The sequence below is a fragment of the Bos grunniens genome, chromosome 12, assembly GCF_055505025.1.
Source record: "Bos grunniens cultivar Pamir isolate PY7600 chromosome 12, Bosgru_T2T1.0, whole genome shotgun sequence".
Lineage (NCBI taxonomy): Eukaryota > Metazoa > Chordata > Mammalia > Artiodactyla > Bovidae > Bos > Bos grunniens.
This window is the reverse complement of record NC_141176.1, coordinates 72,912,131-72,926,119: the sequence shown is the minus strand read 5'-3', so window position 1 is coordinate 72,926,119 and position 13,989 is coordinate 72,912,131. Positions and strand designations below refer to the sequence as shown.

At 41.0% G+C, this 13,989-nt stretch overlaps 1 protein-coding gene across 4 annotated transcripts in view; it reads right to left on the bottom strand.

Moving 5' to 3' along the window:
• Window positions 1–13,989, bottom strand: part of LOC147361890 (ATP-binding cassette sub-family C member 4-like) — a 162,588-nt gene that overhangs the window by 43,848 nt on the left and 104,751 nt on the right. For 2 of the 4 annotated variants that reach the window (XR_015138358.1, XM_086330209.1), the window contains 4 exons: window positions 11,746–11,865; window positions 10,314–10,424; window positions 3,911–4,011; window positions 2,635–2,826 (listed from right to left, as the gene is read on the bottom strand). Coding sequence is in view for 2 of the 4 variants with exons in the window: in XM_086330209.1 (XP_086186335.1) it covers window positions 2,635–2,826; window positions 3,911–4,011; window positions 10,314–10,424; window positions 11,746–11,865 (524 nt within the window). In the remaining 2 variants the exon portion in view is untranslated. Of the gene's footprint in view, window positions 1–2,634; window positions 2,827–3,806; window positions 4,012–10,313; window positions 10,425–11,745; window positions 11,866–13,989 lie in introns of those variants that run through there. The other 2 variants (XM_086330210.1, XR_015138359.1) reach the window with 2 other exon arrangements.

The following is a 13,989-nucleotide window of genomic DNA, read 5'->3' as shown; positions in this document are numbered from 1 at the left end:
GAGTGATGGGGTGGGACAGGTTAGCAGGAGAGGGAACCTGGGATGTTCACAGGTGGAGTAGAATCACTTCCTGAACACGCTGCGTGGGTATTGTCTCCAAACACAGAAATGAAGCTAATGTTGTTAAGGCAGAAGGGGACGACAGAGGATGAGAAGGTTGGATGCCATCAGCAACTTGAAGGATATGAGTTTGAGCAAGCTCCGGGAGTTGGTAATGGACAGGGAGGCCTGATGCTGCAGTCCATGGGGTCACAAAGAGTTGGACACAACTGAGCGACTGAACTGATCTGTGATACGGGGGATAGACCAAGTCAGAGATCAAAAGTCAAGCTACCACAGTCATTAATTCAGCTTCCAAATTCAATTTGCCCTCAAATATTTTGGAATCTCAACAGTCCTATGATTTGCAGTTTTTAAGAAGGAAGAATAGAATCTATTATGTTTGTAAGTTGTACTGCAGAGTTTCTGAAATAATTCCTATTTTATGGCTTTGAGGAAAATTAAGACAAGTGCAAGTTAACAGAATCACATTTACAACAGGAAATCTGACAGACACATTGTCTGAGAGTAAGCTAACATCACCTACAGTGCTCTCAGGGACAGGATTGTATCAAGAGCTGTGGTTAATGTTTTCCCAACAAAACAGTCCTCAGCTTCTTCCTGAACTATGATGGAACTGGAAATAATTATGAGTCACCTTTAGTGCTGCAACTAACTGAAGCTGCTCCCTGGGTATCCTTTTGGCAATAAGTTGAATATATATTTTCTTGTTACAAGGATATCATTCATTAAATTACAGCTATAGTCCACTAGGGGGTTGTGGTGGGAAGAGTTAAAGAGCAGTTCTTTTAGTTGTTCATGCAGTTGTCTTGTGTGTATGTTCTGGTTACTGGCTGCTCACACCTGTGTGTTACTCAACCTTGCAGACAGCAGTTCTTCAGCACCCTCTCTAAGCCCTGCAGACTGCCACTTTCTAGGGAACAAGGATGAAAATAAGATGCCCCTTGATTTTAAGAAGCCTCAAGGTGCCGTGAGATATAGACCTCAAATTACAAAGCACGACACAGATGCTATCTTATATTTTAATTTTGATAAAGTTCACATAACATAAAATTTAACTACTTAACCATTTCTAAGTGGATGGTTTAATGTTCAGTACATTCACATGGTGTGCAACCAAGCTCAAGATTTTTTTTTTTTTTCCCTCATAAAACTGAATTCTATAACCATTAAACAAACAACTACCTATTGCCACTCCCCAAGTCTCTGGAGACCACCATCCTACTTCCTGTCTTCCTGAATTTGACCACTTTGTCAAATTCATAGAATTTCACCACCTCACAAAAGCAGTATTTGTTCCTTTCGTGTCTGACATTTAGCAAGATGCTGTCAAGGTTTAACCATAGGTCAGCATTTCCCTCCTTTTAAACATTGGATAGTTCAATGTAAGGATTAGTTCCTTCCAACTTTTGGCTGCTTTGAACATAGTTGTCCTGTGAATGCTACCTTCAAAGAGTATATAAGATGCTAAGGAAGAATTGAGGGTCTTGAAGATGCATTGGAGTCAACTCAGAAAATGAGACTTTCACCATCCAGGTGATAGAGGGGAAGGTCTCTGAGGCAGAGGGCAGACTGCACACTGGAAGCTGGGAGGATGTGGTGTTTTAGGAGAACCAACACACAACCAGAGTGTAGCGGTGTGTGTAAGTCGGGAGACATTCTGGCAGCAGAGGGAGGTGGGGAAGAGCTTCCTACCAACTTGTCTGCTCTGGTTTATTCTTTTCTTCAAGACTCTGCCCTGTTCCAGGCCAAGGGCCTTAAGTTGAGTATAAAGGAACATCACAGCAGACATGGACACTGGCTGGTTCAGGTCACAAGTCTCTCTGCCATCTTCCATGTGGATCTTCCCTGCTCTGTTCAATTTGTTTTTGACTTTGAGCAAATCTCTATGTCCTGCCTCCATCACAGGCCCTGGTTCCTCACCCTTGACTGAGTCATGATTCTGGGCTCTACTCTAGTAACAACGAACTCACCCCATGGCCCCTGCTGGAGTGGACTTGGGGCTGTGCTCTGGTTCCAGCAGCAGCTCTCCCAGCAAACTAAGGATCAGATCTGTGCTAAATAAAGAAGCAGTCTGTGGGGGGAGGGCAGGGGAATGGTAGCTCAGCGTGGATGTGTAGGAGGAAAAGTCTACAGAAAAGACCAAGTGACAGGAGCAGGTTCTAAACAGAGAGCACCGTGGGAGGAAGAGAAGATTTTAGAAATACAAAGAAGAGACGATGGAAAGGAGATACTGGAGAATTAGGGACATGGAGCTAGGACTGACTTCCCAGACTTTGTATGAATAATGAAGTGTTACATATAGTGTCCTGGGTCAGGTTAAAATTGAGCCCATGAGCCCAGGGCCCACCAGCCACCATGAGGGAGCTCACAATGCAGGGGATAAGAAATGCTTGTATCCCATTCCATGGTCAGTTTCCAAGAAAGATTCACCTACATATCACTGATTAAATCTGCATCCATGAGGTACAAAAAGCCCTCCCCCCACCCCCAACACACTGACAAGGAAACCAAGAGCAGATGTGGTACAAAAACTTTAGCTGGAATTTAAAGAGGCAAATGGCTTAAACTAACCTTTTCTCTTGGGGCAGTGAGTACTCTCAGGTTCTTCAATACCAGAGGCCCATCCAAGCTGTACCTGAAGTTAATATAATAAAAGTCAATCTTTCCTTCATGGGGCCAGGATGGTGGTGGACGATACTCAAGTTCCCGGGGTGCTTCTTTCTCAAGGTCTGTATATTTAATCCCCCTTTCTACTGAAATCATCTGAAACACATATGACATCAAGTGAGTTAGTATCAGAGAGTCTTGTTTATGGATGTTCAGAGACTGTAAATGAGACATTTTTCTTTTTTAATCTTTATATCTGATTTTATATGGTTCAGAGTATCCCGGGTCTTAGCATCCACAAAGGACAGAAACAAGAGTTTGATGAGGCCTTGGATGAATTGCAAATTTGTTTGTCATCTTCAATACTTTTACTTACAGCCACTTCCTCCAACTTTATATTAACACCAAAAGAATTAGAGAAATGAATGCTAAGATTTTATTGATCCACTTTTCACACCTGAATGAAAAACAAGAGCATTTTGTCAAAGAAAAGAATATTTATGGATGCCAATCAGTAATGTGTGGCTACAGAAGGGCCATGTGTTATAGATAACAGAACTGGATGGTCATCAAACCTCCATTTAATTATTAGTCATTTTCTATTCTATTAGAAGAGAGAAGTGGAAAGATTTCATTTTTATTGTTTTTCTCCCTTTAGGAGAAGCTGCAAATATTCAAAAGTACATAATTTACATATTGACCAAGGCCTCCTAAACTACCATGACTCCACAACTTTGAGAGCACTTTCTGAGAGGGAGCTTATCCTACCAGAAAGAAGGGCCACCAGAAATTTCAGGTGTTCACCACGCACAAGAATAAATGATAAAATAGGGGAAGGGCAGAAGATAGGAACATATTAATTAAAGAAACCTCAAAAAACTGAATTCTTTATTTTACAAAATATGAGGAATCACCTATTAAGAAACAAAGATAACCAAGCTGCTAAGAAATTAGCTTCTCTCCAGGATTTCAGAACCTCTTTCCTACAGAGACATTTATTGTATTTGAGGATAGCTTGTGACGAATATAAAACTTTCTCACATGGCACACATAAGACTGAGAAAAAACGTATATATTTTATTTTACATTAACTTTAAGCAGATGAAGAAGAATGTTAAAAAAAAAACTGTATTAACTATGATGTGAAATAATAGTTTTACTATTTTACATAAGAATTGCTTTTATGCCATTTAACAGCAAGGAGACTTGAAAATGTTAAGAATGGAAAGATAGTCATCACCATATTCTCCACTTCGGCACTTTGCCTGACACACCACTGGAACATCCCCATGACCGTGAGAGTGAGAGACAGGACCAGGCCAACCTGCCCGAGATCCAAAGCTAAGTGAGGAAGAAGAGGAATAAAGTCAGTCTCCTTCTCAACCCCTCAGGTGGTTCCTTCTGTCATTTTATGAAGAAGACTCCTTTATTTTTATGAGTTTTAATGGAGTATAGTTATTTACAAAGTTGTGTTAGTTTCAGGTGTACAGTAAAGTGAATCAGCCAGATATATATATATCATCCACTCTTTTAAAGTTACTTTTCCCATATATGTCATTACAGAGTATCAACTAGAGTTCCCTTTGCAATACAGAAGGTCATTTTTAGTTTTCTATTTTATATATAGTACTGAAAACACTCCTTTATAACATTTAAATCATTTTCATGTAATGATAGTATTACTCATAATATTACTTCTGATGACTGAGATAATAATACAGTTAAAAAAAAAAAAAAAACCCACTATGATGGTCTTCCCTGGTGGTGCAATAACTAAGAATCCAAGCACCCAATCAGGGGGCTTAGGTTTGATCCCTGGTCAGGGAACTAGATTCCACATTCCACAACTGAGAGCTCACATGCTGCAACTAAAGTCCTGCCTGTCCCAACTAAGACTGAAGATCCCGCGTGTCCCAACTAAGACCCAGTGGAGCCAAATGAGAAAGTAAATTTTTAAAATACTATGAATTTAGAAAGCATTAACAATGTTGTTGTTGTTGTTCAGTCACTAAGTTGTGTCTGACTCTTTGTGATGCCACAGACTGAAGTACACCAGGCTTCCCTGTCCTTCACTATCTCCTGGGACTTGCTCAAACTCATGTCCATTGAGTTGGTGATGCCATCCAACCATCTCATCCTCTGTCATCCCCTTATCCTCCTGCCCTCAATCTTTCCCAGCATCAGGGTTTCTAATGAGTTGGCTCTTCATGTCAGGTGGCCAAAGTATTGGAGCTTCAGTCCTTCCAATGAATATTCATTACTGTTTTCCTTTAAGATTGACTGGTTTGATCTCCTTGCAGTCCAAAGGACTCTGAAGAGTCTTCTCTAGCACCACAATTAAAAGGCATCAATTCTTCTTCCTATTAGTGGGATATTTTATTACTATAGACTCGCAGTCTTTTCACTTTCTGCCATTAGAATGGTATCATCTGTATATTTAGGGTTATTGATATTTCTCCTGGCAATTGTGTTTCCAGCTTGAGTCATCCAGCCTGGTATTACACATAATGTATTCTTCATATAAGTTAAATAAGTAGGGTAACAATATACAGCCTTGTCATACTTCTTTCCAATTTTGAACCAGTCCATTGTTCCATGCTCTTCACCTGAATACAGGTTTCTCAGGAGACAGGTAAAGTGGTCTGGCATTCCTATCTCTTTCAGAATTTTCAACAGTTTGTACTGATCCACACAATCAAAGGCTTTTGTGTAGTCAATGAAGCAGATGTTTTCCTGGAATTGCGGGGAGCTGGCGTGAGGACCTCCACCCATGGCAAAGGTCATGAGGAAGGAGGCTTGACATACGCAAAGGCGGGATCGAGCCTCAGGAGTCCCCCTGGAAATTCTCGAGCATCTACCCCCAAAACCAGAATCGGCCTACTTTACTACTTTGTGCTCTCACCTACACCTCTGACTTTATGGGGGAGGTGTCCCCCACCACCTCTTTCAGAGAAGGAGTTAACTTAGAGCTCCAGTTAATAATAATTCCTGGGCGTGACAGGAGTGTTCCAAACTTACAAACTCTTCTGAAGGTTCTCTAGCCTGCCTGACAGGCTTGTCCAGCCACATGTGACTGCTCATAGCCTCCCAACCATGAGAGGCACGAGATGCTTTAAACCTTCTAGAAACAGGTTCTTTAGAGAAGTTAGAAAACTATTAGTATAAGTATAGTGGGCTGATTAGAAATTGTATTGGTGAAGGGTTTTTCATTTGTTGAGTCAATGTTTACTGCTAAGTCTCCACATCCCCTGCCCTTATACACATTAATGAATATATAGAAGAAATAAGTATTAACCTTTGAAATTAATCATGTTAGACCTTAGGCTAAGCAAATTCTTTCCTTAATTAAAACCCACTACACCCTCACCCTATAGGAATGTAACTTTATCTAGTACCTTCGGAAGGTGGCGTCTGTTTCAAAAATAATCACCCCTGGAGAAATAAGTGTTCTGGTTGACTGACCGCTGTCACAAGGAGAGGGTCATAAATTGTCAGCAGGCCCCCTGGCCAGAAAATGATGTAACACCCCTAAGACCTCTGTATACATCTGTATGAAGCACCTGACTTAATAAAAGTCAGGACTGCGGACCCCGCGTGACTTTTGTATAACATCTCAGTGTATAAAAACAGACACTGGAAAATAAAGAATTGGGATCAGTTCCTCGAAAGACTGGTCTCCCCATGTCATTCTCTCTCTCAAACTCTGGCTGAGTTTCCATCTGGAGCACGGACCCTGCCATGCTTACTAATTTTGCCTGGGCTTCTAAGATCCGACCGGGGAGGCCTCAGTGTCTCCTCTCCTTTGGGAGAATGGAAGGATGCCTGCAGCCTACATAAGTGGTGCAAACTTCTTGTCTTGAAGTTTTATTGGTTTCCCGTGTAAACCAAGCTACTCAGCCTCTTCACTGAATTTTCCTGCTGAGCTATCCTCATTCTATTACTCTTTATATCTCTAATTAATATTTAATTAAAGCTATCATATCCTGATTGCTGAAGCCGTCTCCCCTTTGAACTCCCTGGATCAGCCAGGGCTGGACCTCAGCATGGAATTCTCTTGCTTTCTGTATGATCCATCAAATGTTGGCAGTTTATTCTCTGGTTCCTCTGCCTTTTATAAACCTAGCCTGTACAACCCTAAGTTTCCAGTTCATGTACTGTTGAAGCCTTGCTTGAATGATTTTGAGCATAACCTTACTAGCATGAGAAATAAGTGCAATTTTATGGTAGCCTGAACATTCTTTGCCATTTCCCATCCAGGGGATTGGAATGAAAACTGACCTTTCCCAGTCCTGTGGCCACTGCTGAGTTTTCCAAATTTGCTGATATATTGAGTGCAGCACTTCAACAACATCACCTTTTAGGATTTGAAATACCTCAGCTGGAATTCCATCACCTCCACTAGCTTTGTTCATAGTAATGCTTCCAAAGGCCCACTTGATTTCACACTCCAGAAAGTCTGCCTCTAGGTGAGTGACCACACCATCATGGTCATCCAGATCATTAAGATCTTTTCTGTACAGTTCTTCTGTGTATTATTGCCAGCTCTTCCTAATCTCTTCTGATTCTCATAGGTCTTTACGATTTCTGTCATTTATCCTATTAATTCCAACTGGATTGAGATACACTTTATGGTATTATATAGGTGAGAGTCATGTCATTATTCAAGGTCATTCCTGGTGGTTCAGTTGGTAAAGAATCTGCCTGCAATGCAGGAGACCCAGGTCAATCCCTGGGTCAGTAAGATCCCCTGGAGAAGCAAATGGCAACCCAATCCAGTATTCTTGCCTGGAGAACTCCATGGACAAATAAGCCTGGCAGGCAACAGTTCATGGGGTCACAAAGAGTCAGACACGACTGAGTGACTTTCACTTTCACACGTCGTTATTCAGATTTTTGTTCTTATGGCTCCAATTTTCATTGTATAATTTCACTTTCTACATCCAGTGTACTTGCAGTTGCAACCACAAAAACAAGGCAATGGGTTCTAAGAGCCAGTGCTTTTAAATCTAAAGTATTACTCTCGTTGTTCCATTATCAAAGACTGTGATTCAGGGTTATTATTATGGAATAGTTAGGGATGGTGAAATTCATGCCATGCACCCCAACAGCTGCTCATTTGTTACCCACACAGCAGTGAGGACACTGTTCTTTGCTACAGAGAATCTTAATCTGCCCAGTACACCCGGCACCTACAACCAAGAGATCCAAGTAGCCCTAAAGTTAGACCTAAACCCTAAGCTGTACAAAAAGCTTAATAGTAAATTTGGTTCTCTCCATCCACGTACAGGACACTACCTGGAATGTTCAGGTCAGCTTACTACAGTTGCATGGACCTCACCCAATTTAAAGAAAGATAAAAAGATAAAAGCTCTCAACAAAGACCTACAGTAAATAAACAAACAAACAAACAAACCACCCAAAGTAATCGACAGATTCAGTGCAATGCCTATCAAACTACCAATGGCATTTTTCACAGCATTAGAACAAAAGCTTTTACATTTTGTATGGAAACACAAAATACTATGAAAAGCCAAAGCAATCTTGAGAAAAACAGAATAGAAATTTGAAGCTGGGTAGAATCAGGTTCCTTGTCTTCAGACTATACTACAAAGCTACAGTAACTGAAACAATATGCTACTGGCACCAAAAACAGAAATATAGATCAATGGAACAAAATGGAAAGTCCAGAGATAAACCCATGCACCTAAGGTTACCTATGACAAAGGAAGCAAGAATACACAATGGAGAAAAGACAGTCTCTTCAATAAGTGGTGCTGGGAAAACTGGACAGCTATATGTAAAAGAATAAAATTAAAACACTCCCTAACATCATACACAAAAGTAAACTCAAATGGATTATAGACATACATGTAACACCAGACAATATATAACTCTTAGATGAAAACTCTTAGATATATATATTCTGATATATAACTCAGAATTCTCTCCGACATAAATTTCATCAAGATCTTTTTTGATTAACCTCCTAGAGTAATGAAAATAAAAGGTAAACTAATGGAACTATATAAGCTTAAAAGATTTTGCACAGCAAAGAACACCATAAACAATACTGAAAAACAACCTTCAGAATGGGGAAAAATATTTGCAAACAAAGTGACTGACAAGGGATTACTCTGAAATACACAAACAGTTTATGCAGTTCAATATTAAAAAAAAAAATCCCAATCAAAATATTGGCAGAAGATTAAAACAGACACTTTCCAACGAAGACATACAGATGGCCAAAAAGCACATAAAAAGATGGTCAACATCTCTAATTATTAAAGAAATACAAATCAAAACTATAGTGAGGTCTTACTTCACACTACTCAGTATGATCATCATCAACCAATCTACAAACAGTAAATGCTGGAGAGGATGTGAAGAAATACTCCTACCCTGTTGCTGGGAATGTAAACTGGTACAGTCACTATAGAGAATGATATGGAAGTTCTTTTAAAAACTAAAACCAGCACTACCATGTGATACAGCAATCCCATTCCTGGACATATATCCAGAGAAAACCATAATTCTAAGACATATATGCACCCTAATGTTCACTGCAGCACTATTCACAATAGCCAGGACATGGAAGCAACCTAAATGTCCATCAATCAAGCAATGGGTAAGGAAGATGTGTGGTATCATATATACAATGGAGTATTATCCAGCCGTAACAAAGGGAAGATAATGCCATTTGCAACAACATGGGTAGACCTAGAGATTTTCATACTAAATGAAGTATGTCAGACAGTGAAACATAGAATATGATATTGCTTATACATGAATTCTAACAAAAGGCAACAAATGAACTTATCTACAAATCAGAAATAGAGTCACAGATGCAGAAAATAAACTTATGCTTACCAGGGGATGAGGGAAGGGAGGGATAAATTGAAAGACTGGGACTGACACAGACATACTACTATATATAAAATAAGAAAATAGATAATTAATAAGAAACAAATGTAAAGTACAGGGAACTCTGTAATAACCTATATAGGAAAAGAATCAAAAAAGGAGTGTATATATGTATACGTATTTCAGATTCATTTTGCTATACACCGTAAACTAAGACAACTGTGTAAACCAGTAAAACCTAAAAGAATGGTCTGAGCCAGCCAAAGCAGGGGCCCAAGACACCACAGGTCTGCTGGAGGCACTTTCAAATCTGGTCTTTCTCTTAAAGATTCTGAAAGTCCAAAATAGAAATTCTTTTCTAAAGGATAATTTATTTGAAATATTAATTAAAATGCAAATTCCTAAAGAAAAAGATACATGCACCCCAGTGTCTATGGGATATGGTAAAAGAATCTTTGATAAAGTGGATATATGTAAAACAGATTCACTTGGCTGTACACCTGAAGCTAACACAACATCATAAATCAACGATACGCCAATCAAAAATTTTTTAAAGAGGTCTCAACAAGGACCTACTGTAAATAAATAAGTAAATGGAAAAAAAGATGAAAGTGCTCATCATGACACAAATGAGTTCACAAGAACCACACAGTGGAGTCACATGCTGCAGACACTGTAATTCACTAGAACCAAGCAGTATATATTAGACAAGATGGCAAGAGTTTAATAACTACAAAGTTATAAACTGTAAACATACTACAAATATTCACATATTTACTTACTTTCTACCAGAATCAGGGCCCCAAAGGCAACAACAGTGACAAAGATGGCACAGATGACATCCAGATACACAGCAAGCCATCGGGACGTCGTCAAAAGTAGGAACCAAGCCTCTGGATTTGTGAACCGTAATAAGCATAATACATAAACAAAAAAACCATGTTAACTGCTTCTAATGAGGGAGAGCATTTCCTCAGCTGAGGTACAGAAGATTTTATACAAGGTAGGAGAGCAAAGCCACACACTCAAGGAACCTGAAGATTCCAGAAAACTAGGTTATAACCCAAGACAAGGTATGGGACACACAGGAATCAGTCCAGGAAGCAAGCATTATACTGGATGCTTGGGGCTGGTGCACTGGGAAAACCCAGAGGGATGGTACAGGGAGGGAGGAGGGAGGAGGGTTCAGGATGGGGAACACGTGTATACCTGTGGCAGATTCATGTTGATATGTGGCAAAACCAATACAATATTGTAAAGTTAAAAAATAAAATAAAATTAAAAAAAAAGAAAATGTCAATCCACAGGTTATCAACAGAAATACGATCACAAGAAAGAAGATGGAAAATCGTCTCATTGGTGCATTTTCTGCAGTGCCGGGCCTCAGTGTGAAGATCGTCCTCTCACATGTCTACTGTTCCCAGTTCTCAGACAGCAGAGCTCACACTGTTTCCAGCACCTTCTGCACTCACCACAGGGCCCTGCAGTGTTTATTCTTAGGAGCCAGTATCTACATGACCATCAGCCAACAGGATCTGCATGTGGCTTTCAAAATGCTATTTTATCTTCAAAATACAGTAACGATTGAAAAGTTTGACCAGGATTTTATAGACTTAGAGGAAATTCTGAATTTTCTACCTAGGAAAAACAACTTCACTGATACAAAGTATAATCAAGTGGGTGGCAAATCAGGAAATTAGTTTTGTCAATCACATCTGCTACCCTCCATGCTCTGAAAAGAGTTGGCAAACTACAGCCTGGGGGACAAGAATAGCGACCACCTGGTTCTGAAAAGGAAATTTTATTAGAAAACAGCCATTTACTGATGTATTATCTTTGCCTGTCTTTGTGCTACAACAGCCAAGGTGAGTAGTTGCAATAGACACAGTATAGCACACAAAGCCTACAATATTTTCTATCTGGATCTTTGCAAAAAACAAAATTTTACTGAGTCCTGCCCTAAAGAGATAGAAGTCCACAGGGCACAGTGATGGAAGGACAATGCAAGCCAGTCAGGGGAGAAAAGCAGGGGCTGACAGGGAAGAGGGGAGCACAGAAGGGATGCTGAGAGGAAGGGGTGGGCGAGGTGGGTGGCATAGGGGGACATGCAGGTGACACAGAGAGAGGTGCTGGCCTACTAGGCCACCTGAGATGGAGATCAGGCCTCAGAAGGCAGCACATCCCATCTGAAATTATTTCCAGAAACTTACAGACCTGAGTGCAAATCCTGATATGCATCAAACAGCTCCTGAAAGCTCTTTTCAGCTTTGTATGCTCTGATGGTCCGGAGTCCCCGCAGAGAAGATGCTAAGTGAGAAAATACCGGGCTCCGTGCTGGGGAAGCAGAGACAGACACACAACAGAGAAAGTCAGGGAAGCTGGATGTGAGGAAACCCACTGACTCCTGGGGTATGTCGTGACTGCTGCTGCTGCTGCTGCTGCTAAGTCACTTCAGTTGTGTCCGACTCTCTGAGACCCCATAGACGGCAGCCCACCAGGCTCCGCCATCCCTGGGATTCTCCAGGCAAGAACACTGGAGTGGGTTACCATTTCCTTTTCCAATGTATGAAAGTGAAAAGTGAAAGCTAAGTCGCTCAGTCATGTCCGACCCTCAGTGACACCATGGACTGCAGCCTTCCAGGCTCCTCCATCCATGGGATTTTCCAGGCAAGAGTACTGGAATGGGGTGCCATTGCCTTCTCCATATGCGGTGACACCTCCCACCAATAGGAATCCTCCATGTGACCCTCACTCCTGTTCACATCAGGTTTCACTTTAATGACCTGGGAATGAAAGATTCTCTTTGAACCTATGTTTGACCAAATTCATTCACAGCTAGATTTAGATAAATTCTTTACTGGTTCTTTCATCAAGGTCCTCTCAAACATGCTTCCCTCCAAATTCTCCTGGCATCTCTCCAGGTGGAAATTGTTCACAAATTTTTAAAAATTTATTGAAGTATAGTTGATTTACAATAATGTGTTAGTTTCAGGTATATAGTATATTCATTCAGTTATTTTTTTCTGATTATATTCCATTACAGGTTATTACGAGACGCTGAATAAAATTTCCTGTGCTTTACAGTAAATTCTTGTTGCATACCTATTTCAAATAGTAGTGTGTCTATTAATCCCATATTTCTACTTTGTTCCTCCCTCCCTCCCAATCCCCTTTGGTAAGTTTGTTTTCTATGTCTCTGAGTCTATTTCTATTTTGTGTACAGATTTATTTGTATTATTTTTAGATTCCACGTATAAGTGATACCATATTTGTCTTTCTCTGACTTTTTTTTTAATATTATTCTCTAAATCCATCCATGTTGCTTCAAATGGCTATATTTTTTTTTTCTTTTTCATTGTTAACTAATTTTTGAATCAGTAACATTCTAAAATTTAATTCCTCATTAGAGTCCTCACCACCCTGAATTTTGATGAGTCAGTACATCCCCCACCCTGGACCAGAGCCAGACACAGGACAGGATGAGACGAGTAAGGGACCAGACAGTCTGCCACCTCCCCCGTCCTGGGCCTCCCCCTGCACCTGTGCCAGGAGCCTCTGTGCGGATCACAGAGCATCTGGTGCTGCATCGCCCTAGTGCTCACAGGACCCGGCAGATGAGAAACCTTTGAATGGTCTTGACTTCTGCTCCGGGAGCCTGATGGATGCTTTCATAACTGCCCTGATGGATCTCTGAACCGCAACATGATCTCACACTTTCCCTTTGTCCTTTGTTCACACAAAGAGCTGAAAGTGACTCATTGGTGCCTTTGTTCATGCAGTTGAGTACCTGTGTTCTCATTCCCGCATCCACACTGCTCTCTCTCTCTCTCTTCACTCTATTGACTAACTTTTTAGCTTCCTATAATGTTTTGCTTATAAGAGCAACATAAACTCAGATGGAGCTCATGCTCCAAATAATAAAGGCAAGGGACTGTGTTCAGGCCTTTTCTTCAGCCCAGCAGGTGTCCCAACCCACCCCCAGAACTCAGACAGGAACCAGGGTGTTCACAGGGATGATGCAGGAGTATTACTGGGCCCATCACCCTGTCAGGAAAATGCCAAGAGTCCAGCTCCAGAGAGCACAGAAAACTCACCAGAACCAGGCTCTCATTTCCTAAGTAAATGAGGTTACATCAATACTATCCATCACAGACAGGGCTTCTGAGCAGGAAGCAGACATGGTTGTTCCCCCAGGGAGAGTCCTGGAATGAACTCTCCAGAGTGGCCTCCCTCACCTGCTTCCCTGTCAGGAGATCAAAGTGCAGCTGATTCTCTCTAGCAGGGATGGAGGGCAGGGAGGACTTTAGAAACCAGGTTTCATCTCAGCCTTGAACACCAGGGAACCAAACACCCCATCACCGACCTCACCTCATGCCCAAGAGTTACAGGCTGGGGGAATCTGGGCCTGTAAAAATCTATCCTGCTTCTCTCAAACTCCATTTAGGGCTGAGCAGGATG